The sequence below is a fragment of the Diabrotica undecimpunctata genome, chromosome 4, assembly GCF_040954645.1.
Source record: "Diabrotica undecimpunctata isolate CICGRU chromosome 4, icDiaUnde3, whole genome shotgun sequence".
NCBI classification, from domain to species: Eukaryota; Metazoa; Arthropoda; class Insecta; order Coleoptera; family Chrysomelidae; genus Diabrotica; species Diabrotica undecimpunctata.
Window position 1 is genome coordinate 33,230,749 of NC_092806.1, and position 22,731 is coordinate 33,253,479.

General features: G+C 35.0%; 2 protein-coding genes across 3 annotated transcripts in view; one reads left to right on the plus strand and one right to left on the minus strand.

Moving 5' to 3' along the window:
* Positions 1 to 3,686, plus strand: part of Nadsyn (NAD synthetase) — a 28,385-nt gene extending 24,699 nt beyond the window's left edge. Inside the window, exons 9-11 of the mRNA XM_072529324.1 lie at positions 221 to 496; positions 654 to 801; positions 3,418 to 3,686. Coding sequence (XP_072385425.1) covers positions 221 to 496; positions 654 to 801; positions 3,418 to 3,531 — 538 coding nt within the window. The 3' untranslated portion in view covers positions 3,532 to 3,686. The remainder of the gene's footprint in view (positions 1 to 220; positions 497 to 653; positions 802 to 3,417) is intronic.
* Positions 3,687 to 10,898: 7,212 nt separating this feature from the next.
* The window catches only part of ovo (transcriptional regulator ovo), a 103,476-nt gene continuing 91,643 nt past the window's right edge, over positions 10,899 to 22,731 (minus strand). Inside the window, exons 6-8 of one of the 2 annotated variants that reach the window (XM_072529328.1) lie at positions 19,752 to 20,085; positions 17,107 to 17,416; positions 10,899 to 16,174 (exon numbers count right to left, since the gene is read on the minus strand). In XM_072529328.1, coding sequence (XP_072385429.1) covers positions 15,879 to 16,174; positions 17,107 to 17,416; positions 19,752 to 20,085 — 940 coding nt within the window. In that variant the 3' untranslated portion in view covers positions 10,899 to 15,878. The remainder of the gene's footprint in view (positions 16,175 to 17,106; positions 17,417 to 19,751; positions 20,086 to 22,731) is intronic. The other variant, XM_072529329.1, reaches the window with a different exon arrangement.

The window sequence follows — 22,731 nt, forward strand, 5'->3', positions numbered from 1 at the left end:
CAAAGCTTCTTTTTCTCAATTTATTGCTAAAAATTTAAACATTATTTATAATTGCGTTTTTATCGCTCTTGTTTACACATCTTCTTCATACACTGTCACCTACCACCTCCACCGCAATGATCATCGCTCAGGTTTGCGCCTGACTTATTACTTATCTCTGAAACAATTTCCTTTGTTTAATTTATTTAGAACTTTTTAGTAAACAATGTATTATTTTTAGGTTTATGAATTACGCTAAAACCAAATTCAACATTCCGATTTTAAACGAAATAATTGAGGCTCCACCTACAGCGGAGTTGGAACCCTTAAAAGAGGGAGGAATAGTTCAAACCGATGAAGAAGACATGGGAATGACCTATGAAGAACTTAGTCACTACGGTAGATTAAGGAAAATCGAAAGTTGCGGTCCATTTTCGATGTACTGTAAATTAGTGCAAACGTGGTCTTCGAAATATACTCCGAAGCAAGTAGCAGAAAAAGTGAAACATTTTTTTAGGTAAGCGTAGGTAAGATAATTATAGACGATCTTTTTTTCAATTTTGGTTAGTTTTTATGATGTTAAAGAAGATTTCCTGGCAATTATTTTTCATGTAATTTAAATTACTCAGTTATTTAAATTACTTCGTAATATTTTAAGAGCAATTTCTTTGCAGATGTTACGCTATTAACAGACACAAGATGACAGTAATAACTCCATCATATCATGCCGAGTCCTACAGTCCAGAAGATAACAGGTTCGACTTGCGTCCATTTTTGTATAGAGCTAATTGGTCTTGGCAATTTCGCGCTATTGATAAACAGGTGAGTATTATAGCAGCTAATTTTTATGTATCTTCTTGTACTGCTTATCTGTCATGGATGTTGTGCATCAACGTGACTTTGTTGACTGGTGCCTTAAAAACTCATGTAGTACATAAGTTGACACATTTTCGTAAGTTGTGCAGCCAGGATATTCATCTTCTTCCGTATACATTGCTTTGTAGAATGATTTTAAGCAGATTCTATCATTGTTTATTATTATAGGCATTATATGGCCTAGATATTGCAGTTTGCATAGTTTAATGGTTATAATTAATTCGTGGTTATGATCTTCCCCCATTCTTTACAGATCATCTTGGGTATTGGCATATTGCGATTTCTGTCTATCCAAGAGACCCGTAGTCTGCTTCTATAGTATCAGATCTCACATACTTCAAATTTTTTCATCGATACTTTAGATAACGATTCCATTTCTTACAGAAGAACAGTGACGTAGGTCGTGAGTTTTTTATGTGAAACATCTAATGCAACGGGACAGACCGGCTACTGTGGTGGCGACACTTTGCATGCCGTTCACGCGCTTGTAAATCTTCCGCTCAGCCATTCCACCTAGACTCGGCTCTTTCTCACCGCGCTTAGCTCGTATACTTAACTTATAGCGTATTCAGTGTTGTTAACATACTTTAGTTATGTGATCAAAGTGAATGTTACTTCACTTAAGTAACTTACCAAACAGCCGATAATTTCTAAGAATTTTTGATTTTAAGTCAACATCTATTTTTAAATAAAGGATATACTACTTTTTTTCTAATTTTCTTTTTAATAAATAAATAAATTTTCTTTACTTTAACAAATCTGTCGTGCATGCATATTTTCTATACAAAATAGTTTCGATGTATCCCATCTGCAAGGTGGCCTGTTCCTTCTCATGCATGCTGTTTAATCATTCTTTATTTTAGTCGAATGTTTCCATTCCACAGCACATCTTATATTGTTCACTTGTTCTCCATTTCTAAATATTTCTTCGTCAATATCTCCCAAAGAATAAAATGGGGACATCATTGGCCTCAGCAAAATAAGACTAAGAGGGGACGCCCAAAATACTCTTAAATCAGGACACGTATTTCATTTTAGAGGAGAAGAAGACACTTCAAATTTTGGAGTAGGATTCATTATACATAGAAAGCACACACAAAATATAGTTGAAATTATCAGCATAAGTCCAAAGATTGTATACCTCATCTTTATACTAAATGCAAGATATAACCTTAAGGTAATCCAGACATATACTCCAACGATTACCCACTCGGTTGAAGAAATTGAAGAATTTTATGAGGACCTAGAAACAGCGTTACATGCCACACCAGCATATTACACAATCATTATGGGCGACTTTAATGCGAAAATTGGGTTTAAACAAGGCGATGCAGAAGCAGCAATAGGTAAGTATGGATATGGTGAAAGAAATGAACGAGGGCAAAGATTGCTGAACTTCTTAACCAGGAAAATTGATCCATGATGAACTCTTTTTTCGATAAACGTAAATGGACATGGATCATCCCAGATGGCAGTGTCAAAAATGAAATAGATTATATAACGGAAAAGAAATAATCAAAGACATCGATGTACTCAACAAATTTTTAATAAGAAGCGACCACAGATTAATCCGAGCTAAGATACTATTAAAGGTCAAGTTGGAAAGAACAAAGATGAAAAACACGAAAAAAGAAATGGATACCCCCAGAAAACAACGATACTGTTTGAAGATACTCTAATCAGACATATACAAGACTTAGAAGACGAAATAGAAGATGTAGATCAAGCAAATGATGACATAACGAAGGCATTAAAAAAACGGAAAGGGTGTGCTGCCCGATCCTTCTGACCCATAAAGAAAAATTAAGTCAAAATTCCAAAAAGCTAATAGATAAAAGAAGACAGCTGACGAAAAAATACGACTCCAACTACACAACAAAGAAGAAATTAAATAAAAATAGCCACCGATCAATCCGAAAAGACGTAAGAGAAAACAATACAAGAGAAATAACTAAAATAATTCAAGAAAACAAAAGTTTAAAAGTTTTGAGGTGAAATACGAACAACATAGGCAACAAAAATATGTACAAATTAAGAAACAAAGATGGAAACATTACTACGGATAGAACCAAAATCATTGAGGTTGTCGAATCCTTTTATCGCGAAATGTATGAGAGCACCGACGAAACGCAAGATCAGCCCATGCCCAAAATCACAAAACAGGGATCAGAATTAATGTCAGAAATAACTACATACGAAATCAAAACGGCACTTAAGAAATGAAAAATAACCCCTGGCGATGACGGAGTAGTGATCGAGGCGATCAAACTAGGTGGAAATAAAATTATCCAGGCTTTGGTCAAGCTTTTCACCGAATGCACCTACCAAGGAAAAACTCCTCACAGGAACAATCCAGTCATTCGTTTATTACACAAGCAAGGAGACATAACAGATCTAAAAAACTACCATGCTGTCAGTTGGCTGTCACACATATATAAACTTTTTCACAAAAATTATCAAAAAAATATTACTTCATTATTACCTACTTCAGTATCCCCACGACAATTTTGTATTTTGCTATTTGGGTCTGTTGTTATTTACTCATATATTTTTTATTTGTAGGTTGCCTATATTGCTAGTATGAAGAGAACGGGATCTACAGATTCTACACAGAGCTCAAAAAGCAAAAAAAGTGGTGATCCCCCAAGCAGAATTAGAGCGGGAATAACAGTTTAATTTTGTAAAAGCTAAAAGCTTCACACAGTATTTTAATTTGTGTTTTATGATTTCACATAGGAGATTTTAAAATTGAATTTTAATATTATTTAATATGTATACTGTTTTAAATCCGCTAATAGTTAAAATTTCATTAAATTTTTAAATATTATTTTGGTGCTTTTTATTTACACCATTGTAATAATATTTCCAGTAATAAGTATCTTTGGTAAGAATCTTGTATGAAAAGAAGAGAATCTAAGAGGAACAGACAAGAGGGAAGAGAAATCCTGGAATATGGTATAGATCCTCACCACATATCTATAAAATATAAGGCAGCCTGTGACTCTGTTAAAAGACGAGAAATGTTCAGCGCAATGAAAGAGCTAGGAGTTGGCAACAAAACTAACCCTTGAAAAAGTTGAATGTAGAATACGAACCAGGGGGAACTATCTCAACCTTTTAAAACAAATAAAGGGCTGCGAAAGGGAGACGCTCTCCCCTGTATACTTTTTAATCTGGCTCTGGAAAAAGTCACAAATCATAACCATCGGTTAAATATATAACAAATTAGTGCAAATCCTTTTCAAATGGCAAAACAAAAAGCACGCAATCACAAATCCCACTGTCACTTGTTATAGAAAATGACGTCATCGAAGCAGTTAACGAATTTGTATAGCTGGGAGCGCTCGTTAACCCTGAAAATAATACATATAACCACAGAAATAAACCGCAGAATTTGGGCTCAACCTTCTTTTTAAAACCTCAATTATATCGAAAAATACAAAGGTAAACATATTAGGAAGTTCCGAAAAAAAAACGCGAATCTATGGAGCAGTGAATGAATATAGTCTAGAGCAGTGGTTCCCAACTGGTGGTCCGTGGACCCCTGAGGGTCCGCGAGGTATGGCTGAGGGGTCCGCAAGATATAAAAATAAATATATAAAGAGCCAGGGAGGAAAACGATATAAATCCATTTTGCAAATTTTTTTAGGACAGCGAAAACAAAATTTTTCTCTCTAAATCTTTAAAATTAATAACATATATCGCGCAAGCTTAAAGTTATATCAAATTTTAGATTTACAACAATAATTTTGTTTATATACCTAAAAAAATATTTTCGTGTAAGACAGGAACTAGATGGGACCCTACTTTGGCTTTATGCCGTTAAAATGCGTCGCTGTCCGCTGTCAACACAAAACACTGTCACAACACACTGTCAAAACGTGTGATTTTGTGCAACATTTTAAAGCTTTGTTTGTCATGGAAAGTTACATTACGCGTACGTTATGGACGGTTGGTTAAAATGTGGATCGTTAAAACGGGATAGACCTACAGACGAAGAGGGAGAAAATGCATTCAATGTTAAAGTTAAAAAGTCAATGACTCTCGAATCGAACTTGTCAGTGTCTCTTGAACCCAACTCGTCGGCGACTCTTAAACCTTATTCGACCAAGATCAGTGCTGCAAAAATTAGAAAATACAACTCTGATCACTTGGAAATGGGTTTCACGCTCACTGGCCCTGAGCAGCAGCCTAAACCTCAATATGTAATTTGCTACGAAAGCCTTTCGAATGAGTGTATGAAGCCAGCAAAACTCCGTCGGCATCTTGAGACAAATCATCCAGAGTACAAGAGTAAGTCATTCGATTTTTTTAAAAACAAACTAGGGGAGCTTAAAAGATCTCGTAAAAACATTACTAAACACTATGGTGCAAATGTAAATGAAAATGCAACCCTTGCATATTATGAGGTATCTCACATCTTGTCGCTAAATGTGGAAAAAACCATACAATTGCTGAAGATACTACCATCAGCAATAATTCTATGCAAGAGAATGTTGGGTGATGCGGCTGTTAAGATAATAAGTACTGTTCCGCTCTGTAACAACACTGTCCTAAGACGAATTTCAGATATGGCCAATAACATTGAAGATACCTTGCTGGTCAGACTTAGAAAAGCAATAATGTTGTGCTTTGTTCTATTTTTGTGGGAGGACCAGATATTGGAAGATTTTCTTTTTTCATGCGAACTACTTCACACAACAGCAGCAGGTATTTTTACTGAATTGAATAATTGTTCAATAAACATGACGTCACATGAAGAAAATGTGTGGGCTTGTTTACAGATGGAGCAAAATCAATGGCTGGCCACAAAGCAGGACTTCAAGCTCGTGTCAAAGCAGTAGCTCCTGAGGTGAAATAAACACACTGTTGTATTCATCGTCAAGCCTTGGTAGCCAAAACATTGCCTGAACCTTTGCAGAAGATACTTAACGAAGTAGTTCAAATCGTTAACTACATTAAAACTCGACCTCTACAATCCAGATTATTTTCTTTGATGTGCAAAGAGATTGGCAGTGAGCATGAACACCTTCTTATTCATACGAAAGTAAGGTGGCTCTCTCGAGGGAGGATATTGACGAGATTTTTTAAACTTAGAGATGAAGTTCGTGTTTTTTTTCTTGACACCAAGTGCGCAGATGTTCTCACTGACTTTTCTTGGCTTTGCCCAACTGCCTATTTAGCTGACGTATTTGAACACTTGAATGTATTAAACTTAAGTTTGCAAGGGAAAAATGTAGACATGTTTAAAGTTGAAGATAAGATCAGTGCTATGGTAAAAAAGTGCCAGCTGTGGACGGCAAGGATTGAAAACGAGTCGTTCACTAACTTTCCTAATTTGAAACAGTTCTTGAAGTCTGCAGAGTAGAGTTTACCTGACCCGATAAAGACCAATGCAGGCGAGAACCTACGTAGCCTAGCTACGACTTTTAGGATATACTTCCCTGAACCTAGCTCTGACGATGGTTGGATTCCAAATCCTTTCAGCTTTCAAGCAATTGAACAAATTCAAGGCCTCACAGAAGAAGAACAAGATAAGCTTGTGGATTTGTCGAGTTGTGGTAAGATGACGGACATTTTTAATGGCGAGAAAATAGCAGACTTCTGGGCAACAGCACGCAAGGATTACAAAGAACTTGGAGACAAGGCCATGAAAAAAATCCTTCCGTTTGCAACAACCTGTCGGTGTGAGCAAGCATTTTCTTCCATGTGCTTCATAAAAAACAAATATAGGAATCGGCTTGAGATGCGGTCGGATTTCAGAGCGAAAGTTTCAAGTTTGGAACCTAACATTACAGAAATAATGGATTCTAAGGTTAAATTCAACGTATCTGATTAATTGAGGAGTGAAAATTAAAACTAATAATGTACTTGGGTAGGTACTGTGTATTTTCACAAATAAATCCTAAATAAGATTAGTTTAATTTATGTTTTCACATATTTTGGCTCAGGTATTTTTAGGTTTGTTTAGGTCTTTAGGAAATAGTGGGGGTCCTCGTCATTGTAGTACCTTGATGAAGGGGTCCTTGGAAAAATTTAGTTGAAAACCCCTGGTCTAGAGAAGACGATACAACTTCGAATTTTATAGAACATATCAAGAACTAGATATTGTAAAACACATTAGGGGGGAAGGTCTATTTTAAACATATTTTTAAGATTTTTGTTTAATATAAATTTATTTATAACATTGGTACATTATATCTGAAATTATCTTATCTGAAATTTCGATACAAAAATATTAAAAATTAAAAAAATGACAGCTAATTTTCCAAGATGAAGTTACTTTGCGGTGTTCATCGTAACTTAACTGGATCATATGTTGACAAAAAACAAAAATGATTTCGTTAGTTTATGATTTTTCCTAAGTCGCATTGTGGAGATTCTATTCATTATATCGTTTTTTTTTAATTTTAGAATTAAAAAATCAAATTTTTTGAATTTTTGAACATTTTTTGCTAAAATGTAATATAAAATTAATTAAAACACCAAAATGTACAATATTTTGACGTTGCAACCTAGTAATTTATCTGTAAAAGAGGTGTCCCAAATTTGAGAAGGATCGATTAAGTAGTTTTTGAGATACAGTGAACACCGACTTAAAAATTATCCCGAGAAAAATGCGTGTAAAAAATTCTTATTTTCGTCTATACTCTCAGTATCGTCAATTCCAGGCCCATATAGCGACGTCCTAGTCCTACTTCCTGCTAAAATATCTAGACCATCTTTTTGTTCCTGCTTTTGACGAACTCTGCCTTTTTTTGTTGCATCTGCAGACATTTCATCCACTCTAGTAATTCGATTGTTATCTGCGGCAAGTGCATAATTGTACGAACTTGACACTGTACTTATTCTAATTTCTATGTAAGTACGGAGTCACCTCACTCACTCACTTCACCTTATTCACTCATAAATGACTATAACTCACATCAATTTTGCTCCGATCACTATTAAATTTTAGCTGGACATTTTTGAAGAGCTATACTGTCGAATAAAACAAAAAAATGTAAAAAACCTAGACCACCCCCACTCTTAAGACACGACTTTTAAAGTGGGTAGGACATGTAATGCGGATGGAATAAACTGCCCATAGGAATACCTGGAGAGAAATTCTTAAGGAGACTAGAACCTTCGCAGGCTTGAATGATGGGTTTTTAAGAGTTTGTACAATTACCTCGTACGAGGCAATGTTTGCAATATCTAATCCAAAACTTAACGTACTGTATGCGACCCGAACTGTTCGTTAAAAATAAGTATACAGCGAACTCATCGTAAACTCGTCACGATCCATAGAAAGCGGCAAACCAACTTGTGCGAAGTAACAGTTTTGTTTGTGTAGAAGTGCAAGCATGTTGTGTACTTGTGGGAGTGCAAGCATGTCGGTTCGTGTACAAAATACAGCAATTTTGGTGATGGCAAGTGCAACTTTGCTCATGGCTACTTTATCAAATAACAGGAAGAAAAAAGAACGACGGTGTTGGCACACCCAGTTGTATAAGAAACGTTCAGGTACCGCACTTTTGTTGGATATGAAGTCTGAAGAAATAAGTGGTCAATATAAAACTTTCCCCCGAATGTCACATTTCGATTTTGAAAATTTACTGCAAAGGATTGGACCATACATTGCAAACAAAGATACATATTTTCTTGCTGCAATCTCCATTCAAGACAGGTAAAATAAATAATTCCACAATTGTTGTATATCGTAGTTGAAATGTCCAATCTCTGTTCAATTCCCTTTCAGTATTTTGTATTAACAACGTATTATCATCATACAACAAGCACCAAGAATGTCGTAATACGTCAATAATGCCGTGATGCATAACATGGCCAAATAATTTGCGATTTTTGACTGTTATGACCACTTCCGTAACCTTTCCCATCCGCTACAAATGAACCTGCAATTTGTTCTTCTTCTTCTTAGGGTGCCTGTCCGTTCAGAACGCTGGCGATCATTGTGGCTATGATAACGTTTTTGGTTACTATACGGAATAGCTGTGTTGAGGTCTTTCTATACCATGCTCTCAGGTTAGCACTCCAGGATATTCTTCTTCGTCCTGGGGCCCCTTTTCCTTTAATTTTACCTTGCAAAATGCATTGGAGTAGCTCATATCTGCTTTGATTTCTCATTATATGTCCCAAGTACTGCACTGCAGCTTATGGCCCTTCACGATGTTGACCAAATCCACGGTTGTGTTCATTATCCGTAGTACTTCTTCATTGGTGACTTTGTCTGTTCATGGTATCTTCAGGATCCTTCTGTATAACCCAAGCTCAAAAGCCTGAAGTTTTCATAGAGTTTCCGCCTTCAATGTCCACGTTTCTACTCCGTACAGAAGAACTGAGTACACGTAACATTTAGGGAGCCTTATTTTTTTGTTTCTAGGGTGAGGTCATGGCTCTTGAACACACAGCTCATAGTCAAGAATGCACTTTTTGCCTTTCCGATGGGTCATTTAATCTCTTGGGTATTGTCCCACGACTCAACTACTGTGACACAAGTTCCATTCTCATTTGGTTCACATCCAGATTTGCTCCAGTCCATATGTTCTACTTGTTTCCGTTGTTTTGTTCTTTAAGTTTTGCAGCCCTTGTATGGTATTGGAAAACACTATTGTGTCATCTGCATACCGCAGGTTATTGAGCTTGATTCCATTTATTGAGATGCCTGCAATTTGTACATTTTAGTAAATCTCTTTATTTTTGTATATGGATATTAAGATACTGCTTTTTCATTCATGTGGCATTTGTTTTATTCAGATAATTATATTAAACAAATTATGTCATCTAAGTTGTGTTTGCCTCTTGTATTTGTATTTATATTTTTTTCCACACTTCTCGAGGATATTATCTTCTTCAATTGCTTCACCTTTCTATATTTATTGTATTGCTTATTAGTCTCCTTATTATTAAATTTCTCTTCCTGACATTTTTCTAAATATTTCAATTGTAGTATCTACGAATACTAGGCACATTTATGCAAATTATATTAGGTTTTCTCTTCATTTTGAAGCTAATTTTTTCTATTATTTTTGCCCGGAATAAACCTTCTTTTTATGTTAACATTCACTATTTGATTTTGTGTGGTTCTCCCCAATATTTTGCTTTTGTTTAGTATCTTCCTTCAATTTCCAGCACAAGCAACTGATGTTGGCTGACGGTGCCATTGCGGCTATGTTGGCTATTATCTTGCAGTAACTGTCTAATAATCAATAGAAACTACAAATTTATTTTTGTGTCTATTGTCATTTCTTACATACAATTTTTAGTATTTTTAATGGTATCGTAAATAAAAACAAAGATTACAAATTAGGAATATAATTTATTCGTATAACAACATTAGGAAATTACATATTTTGTTCTACATTGAGTAATAACTGAGTGTGAACTGATAAAAATACAAAAAAAGTTAAAAGATCAGACGGAAACTTTAAAGCTAAATTTTAAATAAAATAAAATAGGTATAAAATCTTGATCATACTCAGTTCATTAAAGTTAAGTAAAAAATATACAATAAAAGAATCGTGAATACTGTAACGTAAGAAAAGAATATAAATAATATTAAAATTCATCTCAACATCTCTAGGTACACTGGCAAACAAATTAAATAGTACACACTAACACAACTATAAGATAAACAAATAGGTACTTAAAAGGATATACTAAATATTTTCTATGTACAAACAACACTCATTCCAAAAATAACAAATTCTCACTCTAACAAAATTTAAATGTATTGCATAATTTGTTCGTTGTTATATATGAAGATCACAACATACTTATCTCTGTTTATCAAAGTGTGAAGATTCTGCAGCACCATAGTGTTAAACATATCTCTCTATGAAGCACCAGAATGTCTATAATGGAACGTATTAAAGTCTAGAAACAGTTTTTCCCACTTTTAACTATTTGAATGAGAACAACCTTATTTCATTACAACATTGTTAACTGTGGACAAAAGTTACAGCTAACATATTCTGTTAAAATGCATCTTAAAGATATTCTATCTAAACATTATTTAAAAAGGTTCTGAAACTATTTTCTTGTGTGACATGTAAGGTTAAATATTGTGTGTTTACCTAGATTATATGTTTTTGTATTGTGTATTGCATATGTATTGTGTATACATTGGAGATGATATGTCTGCGACTTCCTTTAATTCGCTATTATTGGTATCTTCTTGACTTCTTTTAGTATTGGCAACCAAAGCGTGTTGCGTTCTGTTGATGGATTTCTTCATTGAGTAGGATGAGAGTTGCTTCTTTGACTTTTCTCTTTTTCATGTGTTTCTTTCATATTATTGATGAAATCAAAACGTCAATTTTAGTTACAAATGTAATTTTCATTACAATCAATTATGGCTATATCCCATATAAATACTTAACTGGGCAGGTGAAGTTCAAGTCTTGAATACTCAGCTAGATAGTCACAATAGCTATTTGTCTCTCATATCTAATGGTTTACCTTGCTTCGTAAGCTCATCGCTCATTAAAGGCAGAAATAGACAAATATTACGATTCCAATTAAACCACGGTCTTACTCTGCCCACATCCACAAATCCGTCATTAGTTTGCTTGTTTCTTGTATTTCCCGAAAATACGATTTTAATTGATGATTTAATTTTTCATAGTTCACGGAGATTTTCTTCCCAGAGTACCGACTTTGCCGTGATTAGGACATTTGAAGAGAGTCTTTAATAGCAACATACATTTTAGTCTGTTTGAGTCCAAAATTCTAAAACTCCAAAACAAAGCAAAAGTGGTAGCTCTGCTTAAATCAGTAAAATATTTTTAAGTAGCAAAAAACTGTCGACTAATGACACTTCTGTTCCACTTACGTAAACTATATGAAATAATACGATCCTACACCGTATCTAGAAGTCAGTCGATTCTAAACTAATTGCCGAACAGTCGAGATTTAGGCCTGGAAAATCCTGTACTGGACAGTTACTGAATCTCACAGATTTTATAGAGAATTTCGAAAATAAACGGATAACTGGTGTTACACTGGTCAAAACTGCTACATAAAATATATGATAACTGAAAGACTCGAACCTAATGAGGGTTGTAGAGTCCATACTGCAGAACAGGAGATTCTGTATTGTGGTACACAGGAAGAAGAGCAAATGGAGAGATTAAAAGAATGGCCTGTACCAACTCTGTTCAATATATACATAAATGACCAGCCCATAACATAGAACGCAAACACTTTTTATATGCCAATGACTTGGCTATTGTAGTACAATCGAAGAACTTCAATAATATCAAGGGAAATCTCGAAGATACCCTAAACAAGGTCCAAATATTGCAGAGGAAACTATCTTAAAACGAATCGCTCAAAAACGCAAGTAAGCGCCTTCAACTTAAATACAAGAAATGCGAACAGGAACTACATGTCATATGAGAGAAAAATATTCTACAGCAGACAGATAAACCTAAATACCTCGGAGTTTTGTTGGAAAGATCTTTATAACATAAGTACCATTGTCATAACACAAGACAAATAGTCACTACCAGAAACGCCCTACTAAGAAAACTGGCTGGAAGCACTTGGGGCACAAGCCCTTATACAATGAGAACAGCACGAGCAATGTGTTTCTTAACAGGAAAGTATGCCTGCCAACCTGGAATCGATCACCCACACAAAAGAAGTTGATGTAACCTTAAATAAGAATGTCGGTTTCTCATCGCTCAAAGAACGCAGGGCGGCTGCTGAATGTGAAGAGAACTTGAAACAAACATTCCATCAATGCCACCCACCGTACAACACGGAACCCAACCGTTTAATCCAAAATCCAGAAAAAGCTTCCTGCATTTTGTGTCATCCCAAGAAAAGAGACCGTTCGATAGTAGCCTCGGCTGGAAGACCTGGAGAACATTAAACCATATTAGAACTGCTGCAGCTCTAATAAAGAACAAACAAAAAATTAGATGCTGCAAACCACTAATCGATCTGTGGGAAAGTGGAAAGCAACAAAATATGGGACATCTTCTGTCATACCCAAGATGTCCGTCAACATGTACCGTCAATAACGACCTATGGTTAGTTAGCGATGCAGCAATTGACGTGGCACGTTACTGGTTACTGGGCCGAGAACCACAACTGTGCGGTATGTTTATCTGTCCGTCCGATGTTTCGAAATTATAACCGATTCAGATTCAATATTAAAAGTTACGCAAAGAAGGTTTGGGACGCGAAATTTTTACAACTAATTCCACAAAAGCTAGAAAAATACATTAAACAAATCGGAAACACTATATAGAGAGAAAATAAGTGAAAGATAAAATGGGTATACCTACTTATACACTGCTTTCAATTTTAGTTCAAAAACTTGGGTAAAAGTTAATATTGTAGCTTGTTGTAAGTTGTAATTTAAAATGTACTTATGATTGTCAGAATTTTTTTATAAAATAAAGTTGTTCTCATTTTAAATAAGCATTAGTCAATTAAGAGAAGATATGTCTACGTCAGCATCTATTAATCGTATAAGAAAGGTTACAGTGAATTATACTGACAAAGAAAATATTATCTTTTAATGTAACTTATTTGGACGAAACACAGTTTTCAATCTTATACTTGCAGTTATATTTTTAATAATTAAGTTTTTTTCAATTAGTTTATGTTAACATTACATTGTTTAATGCTTTTTGAGCCAAGACATATTCACTCTTAAATATTTTCCAAATCTCTACCCCTCGATGACTTTTCCAAATTCTAACTGCGTTCCAATATTATTAGTTTCATCTAAGCTAAAACTTACTAAAAATAAACCCAGTTCCTTCCACCAGATTGCACAAAAAACCCGATTTTTATTTATAATCTCCGCTTAAAATGCAAAGAGTGTGACAACTATGCGCATGCGGTTTTGTATCAATGATGAACGAGGAAAATAGGCCCCAGAGGCTTGATTCCTTGTTATATCTTCCATTTCCTGCAGGATTGTCTATTTGCTATCAAATTGTAGATATGAAGCGTGTTTTATTATGAAAAATATATTATCACAGAAGAGAATTGACAGTATCCAATGCATACAAGAGATTTTTTATTTGTGGGACTACTGCTACATTGGACGGATAAGTTAAAATCAATTGGTTTCGTGCAGACCTTTGATTGCCATGTTCTTTTAAAATTAGTCATTAACGGAAAGTACATATTATATCCATTACAAAATATCAATCTGGAGATATTATTTAATATATTTTGAGTTTTTTATCATTTTCTAGAGAAATAACTTTCGAAATAAGAGCAGGAGAGCAAATTGCAATTCACAAACTGCTGTGTAGTGGGCACGATCACAGAATAATGTGGTTTATATATGGTTACTCGTCTTACCTTAATTTATAAATGAGTTTTAACGACGTTAAATCGCAAGCTAAATAGTGTATTTTAACATTTTTCAAAAGTAATAAAAAAGGTAAGTGTTAAATTAACAAAATATAACTGTACTGACGGTTTATACAGTGAGAGGATAGTCTTACCTCTCCCTGTCAACTCGTTTATTTTAACGATAAAACAAAATTGTTTGAACTCGTCGATTTTTAAAAGTTTTCTAATATCTAACGGTATCAAAGTTTCGGTGTTTTGATGGACCACCTTCAGGTGACAGCCACACGCTCAAATAGCACTTCCTTTGAAAAGTGGGCGTTGAACTTGTTACGATTTTCATTGAAATTTGGTTAGAGTTTTGTAAATACTCTGTATGACACAAAATAACTTTATATTCTTGTAAAGAGGAAATAAAGCGGATTCTACATTGAAAATAAAATACAGGGTGTTTCATTAAAAAAGCATCTTTGATGCGGTATATGGTTAAGGAAGACCCTGTATATTTATAACTAATTTTAAAATATAAAGCTCACAGTTACCTCTTATTTTTGTAAATAACTTTTTTTGGTATCCTTTATAATAACAGGCTTATCGAGGAGGGTCAATAACGATTTGGGGATGTACCTCTTACGAAGCACGTCCTGATCTTGTTGTGTTAGAGGCAGTGGTGGAAGAAGTTCTACAATACTATGTTATGCCTTTCGCACCGTTCATTGGTGAAAACTTTAGATTAATGCATGACAATGCACGTTGCCATACCACAAGATCCACCCGTGAGGACCTTAATGAGGTCAGAATTCAAGTTTTGCCATGGCCGGTACACAGTCCCGACCTTAACCCAATTGAACACATTTAGCGCTCAAAAGACGTGTAAGATCAAGAGTACCAGCCCTTACATCCTTCGGAGAGCTCAAGACGGCTGCGGTAGAGGAGTGGCACAATATCCCCCAATCGGATATCCAAGATATCATGAATGGATTGCCGAACTTCAGAAGTCCTAAGGGCCAGAGGCGACAACACCCATTATTAATACTCATATTTTTTTTTTAATTAGGACTATGATTTTCAAAATTATGTTTGTTTGAATTTTTTCAATGATTTTTAAACATGTTTGCTAAAGATCCCTTGATAAACGACTTTTTTTCAATACTTTTATTATTCTTATACTCAATGGTAGCTCTTAAAGTAGCTTTCATAAAATGTGGTCCAAGATTGACAATTTCTGCAAATTGAAAGAAACACACTGGTGGGTGGTACATAATACCGGTGGGCGGTTAATTGTGCCGGTGAGTGCAGATTCTTGAAAAATACACTATTTAGTTTACATTTTCCTTATTGCAAGTTTTGCCCATTAAAACAAGATGTGGTTTCCATCACATACAAACAAACCTTTTGAAAACGAAATTTTCGAAAAATCAAAATCAGTAAATAAAATATTCGAGTCTTAAATGAATTTGTTAAATACTCCCCGAATGATTAATTTTTAAGAACAAAATTTACTTATATATATAAAGAGATTATGAATCAAGAAGTTAAAGATTAAACAATCATACATCGTAATATACCATAAAAGATACTTCTTTGGTAAATACTTTTAATAAAAAATATTTCTAATGATCACTTGTAATTCGTTTTTAAAAATTCATGTAAATCTATTATTGCTTTTATAGGCCTGCACTCAACCATCTATTGAAGTCTTACTAGGTACGAACTTGCAACAACATGTTTGCAAAATTGGAATTTGTGAATTTGAAGTGCCTCTTATCATAAAATTTGAGCAATGCAGGACTGTATGGGTGTTTTTCTTTTAAATGAAGGTAGTGAACTTCAGGTTCATTCGTCGTGTGGCCACACTCTTCGCAAACGTATACTTTTGTACGTCGCTCCTTGTAAGCGTACTGGTGCTGGACTCCGTGCACCTTCAGACAGTGTGATTCTAGGGAACAGCGCTGCGTGAAAGATTTTTCGCAAAGACTGCATTTGTAAGGTCGAACACCTGAAAACAATTTTTTTTTATTAGACAAGCTGGTTTAAAATAGATTTAAGTAATTTAAGAAATTTAAGTGTATGTTTTGCTTTACAAAAAAAATAATCAATATTATAATTTGCTTATTCTGTCTGGCTGTCCGTAATGAAAACCCCAGCGCCGGCATTACATCATATTTCCGTTGTTATGGGTCCGATTCTAGCGTGCGATGCGTTAAATGAAAGAAGAAAGGATAAGGATTATACTAATATATAAAAGACAAACAAAGCGACTATCAAAAGGCTACTACATCTTCAATATTAACAAACTTATAGCGACATAAGAGATATCACATGACAGTATAAAAATATATAACTTGCTTATTCCGTATGTCTGTTTGTCTGTCCGTAACGAAAACCCCAACGTCGGCATTACATCATATATCCGTTTTTATTGGTCGGATTGGAACGTGTGATAAGTTAAATGAAAGAGGAGAGAATAAGGCTTATATTGATAGAAAAAACAAACAAGGCGACTACCAAAAGTGCACTCACTATACCTTATATTCGTTATCAATGAACGTATAGTGACATACGAGATATCACATGACAGTGTGGATGATAATAGACACACTAGAAGGTAAATTTGCTTTATTGACCTGAAGAAGGCCTCTAGCAGTACAAATTAAACTATACTAAAAATTAAACTCACCGGTGAGAAATTTTTAATTTTTTTGTAAAAATAAAATCTCATTTGTTAGTCTCACTGAAACTCAAGAACGACTGAATCAATTTGGCTAATTTTGGTTTTAAAATATCTGTATCCAAGCAAGGTTTACGAGGTGAGAGATCTTGTTTAGTGATATTGAACTATCAGCAAATTTTGGACAAATGAAATAAAAATGAGAAGTTAGACCAATAAATTCTACTATTGGACGTTCTAGAGAAGAATATTAAACCTACCTGTATGTGTCCTCGTGTGTCGTTTCAAGTCGAAAGTGTCATTAAACCCTTTTCCACAAAACGTGCACAAGTATCTCTTCACGTCCGAGTGACACTTCATATGCCTATTCAACAAACGTTGTAGAGCGAAAGTCTTGTTGCATATCCTACAAGCGAAGTTGGTTTGACCGTCTTCGGTTGTTATGGACGCTACTTTGGTTTTATCATCAGTTCTGGTGGTGCTCCGTACAGTGTCTTGGTTGGCCAATGGATTCTTGATACCGTGTCCTCCATTTACGAATTCCAGCTGTACTTCTGCTGGTAATCCCAACTGCAAAAGATACTAAAAGTATAACGAACGTGACTTAACAAGTCCATATAAATAAATTTGTTATTCTCGTAATTCTAGAAATAAAATATACTTTAGTTTATAACAAATCCGTAGCGGAGTGAGCAGAACGTTAACTTATTGAGTATAAAAACTCATTAAGTCACAGTATACACACAGTAGAGAATACAACTTGAAATTGAAATCAAAAAGGGTTTATTATATCTAGCATTCGGAAAATCTAATCTTAAAAACAAGAGAGTTATTTAAAACAATATAATTGGTGGTCTTTCCAGCCGAAAGGCAGAAACTGGAGAGACCTATACATAGATCAAAATGTAAGAAAAATGGAACGAAAGCAAGTCATGAAGTCATATAACAAACTTATACAGTATATATAAGAAGAATGAGAAGTGATTCACCGCAATAAGCGAATCAAAGAGCTCTAAGTACTCAACATCAAAGCCTTTCATTCCATCGGGAATGAGCGTAGGAGATGGAATGTAAGATCAGAAATGAGAAGGAATTTTGAGCGTAGGCAATTCCTTGGCATATGTCTGCAGCATAAGCAACATCAAAGCCCAAGGAGAGGTGAAGAAAAGAGCAAAGACAAAAGTGGAAATTTAACACCTTTACCAAATAAGAAGAAAACAAATACATTACCGCTGGAAAACGACGAATATATCATTACCCGACAAAAATCAAACAACCAGCCATATAAGGCAGTTGTGAAATTAATATCCCGAAAAGAAAACCGTGAAAATAAAGAGACACTAGAAGACCTTTACATCCATACAACCAGAGCATCAGGAATATAAATCAAGATTCGACAAAAATCTGCCGCCTACCCACATAGTAGAAGTGCCAAGAGAGGAAAAAGAGGCAATAAGAAAACTGAGCAAACTAATGCACTTAGTTAGTGACACTTACTAGCACTCTTCCTCGGTGTCAGACGTAAACCTGAATATGCCTACAAAACCTATGCAGTAATATAATTGCCAGTCTTATCACCAAGTGTGTAAAATGCACCAGCAACCACAGAGCGACACAATGCACACTTCATGAGACATCAGTAGAAAAAAATGACTAAGACTAAATTCTAACTGTTTTTTAGACCGCAAAAGCAGTCACCTGTAAGAAACGGGTCGATAAAATAGAAGACGAAGTCCTAAAAGGAGAACTGTCCAAGAAGAAAAACAAAGCAGAAGACCTACACAAAAACCGACACACCTTAACGCGTTAAGAATAGAAAATATAACATCTAATCTAATGAGGCGCCACCTAGGAAAGAAATCTGAACTACCAACTGAGATTTTAACCTACTAAATCTCTAAATCTGTTTTTAATTGTTTTGAAAGTTCGTTGATCCTATAATTTTGGCTGCGAATATGGTGAGACCTAGAAGGAAGGGTGACTTGGTGCGGCTTCGTCGACATCGAGATCTGGAGACTGAGACACGCAAGGTTAGCATAAGAAGCCGTGCTTCCCCAAGCTCACCAAAGTGTGTAAACTTTTGAGGAAGCCTCCAGTAGAAGGGACCCTGGCAAGATAAAATTTGAATCGAATGAGTCAGATAAAATTGGAGGGAGCCAGAAAAAATTGGAGCGAGTCAGAAAAAATTGGAGGGAGTCAGAAAAAAATGTTGGTAGTGACTTTAGATGGCAATTAATTGGATCCCCCGTCTCATGGCGACGCACGGGCAAAATCACTAGTATTAAACATAAATCGACAAACAAAAAAAAGACAGCGATGGAAAAATCTCATGGGTCACCTCACACGAAAACTGAAGACGGAAAACACTTTTAAATATTCGTCCTAATTCGTATATATTGACGATGGATAATTCATGAAAATCTGAAATATTAATAAATTGATACATTAGGCTTATGGCATTTAAAAACTCAAAATTATTTTTTTATATTGCATTTTAAAATTCTTGTTAAATTATAAAGTTGCGGTAAAATAGCATGTAATGACTTTTATATTTATTTTTGAAGTGTGAATCACGCTTAAAATGCAATATGACCAATCGAAAATAATCTAGATTTTGAGCTTCTAAAGCTATAATATAGGAAAGCAACGTTTTTGATTCTTTGGCTGTGCTAATAAAAAATGGTTAAAAATATCTTGACATAGTATTGGTTGTTGGTGAGTTGCAGAGAATCGGTCAAATTATATTCCAATAAGTAGACAAAACAGATCTCCAAATAAAAAATATATAACAGAAATATTAATGTTTTTATAATTTTTATACAACCACCAACTTCCATTACTTGATATAAAGTAAAAAAGTTATAAGTATTAAATATGCTTTGCCTAAAATCAAACACATGCTTACCCTATGCAACACATTAACCCTTCCTCCTATGGAGGGGGTTTCGCTGCTAGTGCTATCCCTTCTCCGACTCACGTTAGATGGTGGACTGATAGGGCTTCCGTCTCCATGAGGTCCATCCAGAGAACAACTCGCTGCTCCAGGCGAGGGCAGACTCATCGTGGTCGGTGAATCCAGATCCAAACCGCTGCCGTTAAACGAAAGAGTAGGTGAAAGCATTTGCTGCTGGTGGAGTTGGAGAGAATTGTCGTGCAGGGGAGATTGGTAGGGCGGCAAAGGGTCTTGGTAGATTTTAGAGAAGTGATTGTGCGGAAAGCCTCCCCGGTTTTCATAGTTTCTGCAAACAAATAATAATAGTAAATTTCAGAGTTTTAAATAAAATCTTTGTTTACTCTTTACTGAGTTTTCTCTACATTTGGACTCAGGCATTAGGAATTCTCTTATTGCTTTATTCCCTCTACGCATTATTAACTGGAAACATTTTGGGAAAAGTCTTTCCTTAAATTACCTCTTTTGCATAGTGCACCGACGCAGACAATTGCAGTTGCATGCCTCGTCATAAAGCTCAATTTAGAAAAATTTAAATTTGATATTGTTTATAATATAAATGTATTGCCAAATTTTTACTTCCTGCTGTCATCAGTTGGTTACAGTAGCGCACCTAGAATTTTTTTATGATGCTACCTCCATTTTAAGTCCTTAAAATTTGTGAGTAACAGTGTCCGAATAGAGCTCTGGGTGGGGGTTTAACCCCCAAAACCCTCCTGGGTGCCAAAACCCCCCTGGGTGCGCCACTGGTTGGTTGTTATCACTCGTTGGATCAAGTCCTTGTTCGAGCCGGAAATTTGTAAGTTCCCCATGTCTTATAAAAATCAAAAAATCATAGAGTGATTTGGATGTGAAGAGTTTCTGCAGAAAATGTCTCGTCCCTGAGGTCTACAACAATGTCTCTTTACTGATGTCTCTAATAATATAGACATAAAATATGTTTTAACAGTTAATCGAGATACTTTTACCATTATAAATGTCTTAGAAGGATTATTTTATAGAAACTATGATGCAAAACATTTAAAAGACTATAAATATAAATAAAGGAATTCAAATAAATTTAAAAACCATTTAGTAGAAACTTTACAATAAAAAGAACACTTTGTAATAATAATAAGAAAATGCAGATAGAGCCATTAAACAGTCAATAAATATAATAATCTAATTTATATTTTTCATTTACCAATATACATCATAAGTCATTTATGGCGAGGTCCGCGAAATGACGTATTTATCGGACCCCTCCGGCTATCGAAACGATTAGAAGCTGAGCAATAATTCAGTAACGTATCTGTCAAGTATTAGTTACTGCAAACTGTTAGTGTTATCTGTTTATTTACACAGATTTATGTTAAGTACTGTTCGAAATTCTCATAAAAGTAGTCATTAAATATTTATCTGTTCAAGAGAATATTTCTATCCTTATTTGGATATACCCAGCAGCTAATTATCAGAGAAATACATCGACTCTTTCACTGCAAATGGCTTAAACGGTATCGGTTATCGGTACAATACACGGGAGAATCTAAGATCTGTTGATGTCACAGTAGCCTCTTCTCTTTTCCCCGTAAAAATACAACATCAAGGACAGTCGAAACATGTTGGTTGAAAAAGACACCACAAGTTCTCGTAGTGTCTCACAAGTAGTACCAATAACACTTGTTTTATTAATTGTACGTTTAAATTGTAAGTGCTTACTCTCGAAATTAGTGAAAGTTGTAAGATTGCGTTGCAGAGTTGCGGCATATATCTAGGCAAGTGATACCCATAAACCCAGCAGATGAGGTAAGGGTATATTCTTATGAGCTCATATATTTCCCGGCAAAGGCCCGAAGAGAGAAAAGATCAGACTTTATTAGTGCGTGAACAAGTTTTCATTTAGAATACATGTGTTAAAATCACCTCCCTCTTTTACATTTATTTAGACTCAGTGAACTGAGTGAACCAGCATCTATAGAACTTAAGATTATTTAATAATTTTAGATACTTGAGGTCTGAGTACAAGCTTCCAACATGGTCCTTCGAGCCGGATTTGCAATTAACCTTAGCGGTTTTAGTCTCCATTCTTAAAGTTCAGAGAGGGAGATTTACTTAATCGATCCTGCTAAATCTTAATGAGAAGTAGAAGATGGTAAAGTATAAAAGTTTCTTGAATATATAATACTTTTGAACTGACATTTATTATTTGGATACAGCTAGATACACTACTAATTCAAATAAAAAATATTATTCTATCTCTTTATTAGTTCACTACAGCGGGAGGGTAAAGAGATTTTCCATTTCACCTGAGTATGTTATAACAGTATATACTGTAGATTGCCGTTTTCTCTTTCACAGCTAAATTTCCGCCAGGAAAATTTATGTTTACCTTAAGAAGACTAAGTACAGTATAGCCCAAAATAAACAGTACTGAACTTGTAAATGAGCATAATAACATATTCTAAATGAGCTTTTCCTCTCTCAAGACAGACTTCATACTGATATTCCAGATTTCTCGTAATGTTATGGAATAAAGGTTGTTTTAAGTCCACGAAGAAGGCTCTAACCCGTTTAGTATGCGTCTGGAGATGTTAAGTCTGGAGAATGTGCACGATAGGGAAAGTCAGTAAATCGTGAAATGAATTTGTTTGGAAAATGTCCCTGAAGAAATTGACGAACTGCGACAGCAGTATGACAGACACTCAGTTTTGCGTTATGTAAAGGAACTTCTTGAACTTCATCTGGTCTGTCAAAGCCCAAAAATCGATTTGTGCGACGATTTACATGGCCTGACAAATGAAAATGTGCTTCGTCTGAAAACCATACATTTTTCAAAAATTCGGGATTTTCATACTATAATGCAAGAATTCTGGCACAATATTTCACTCTACTGTGATAATCTCTGGGATGTAATTGTTGATGTACCTGAATCACATACGAAAATGCACCTAGCTCC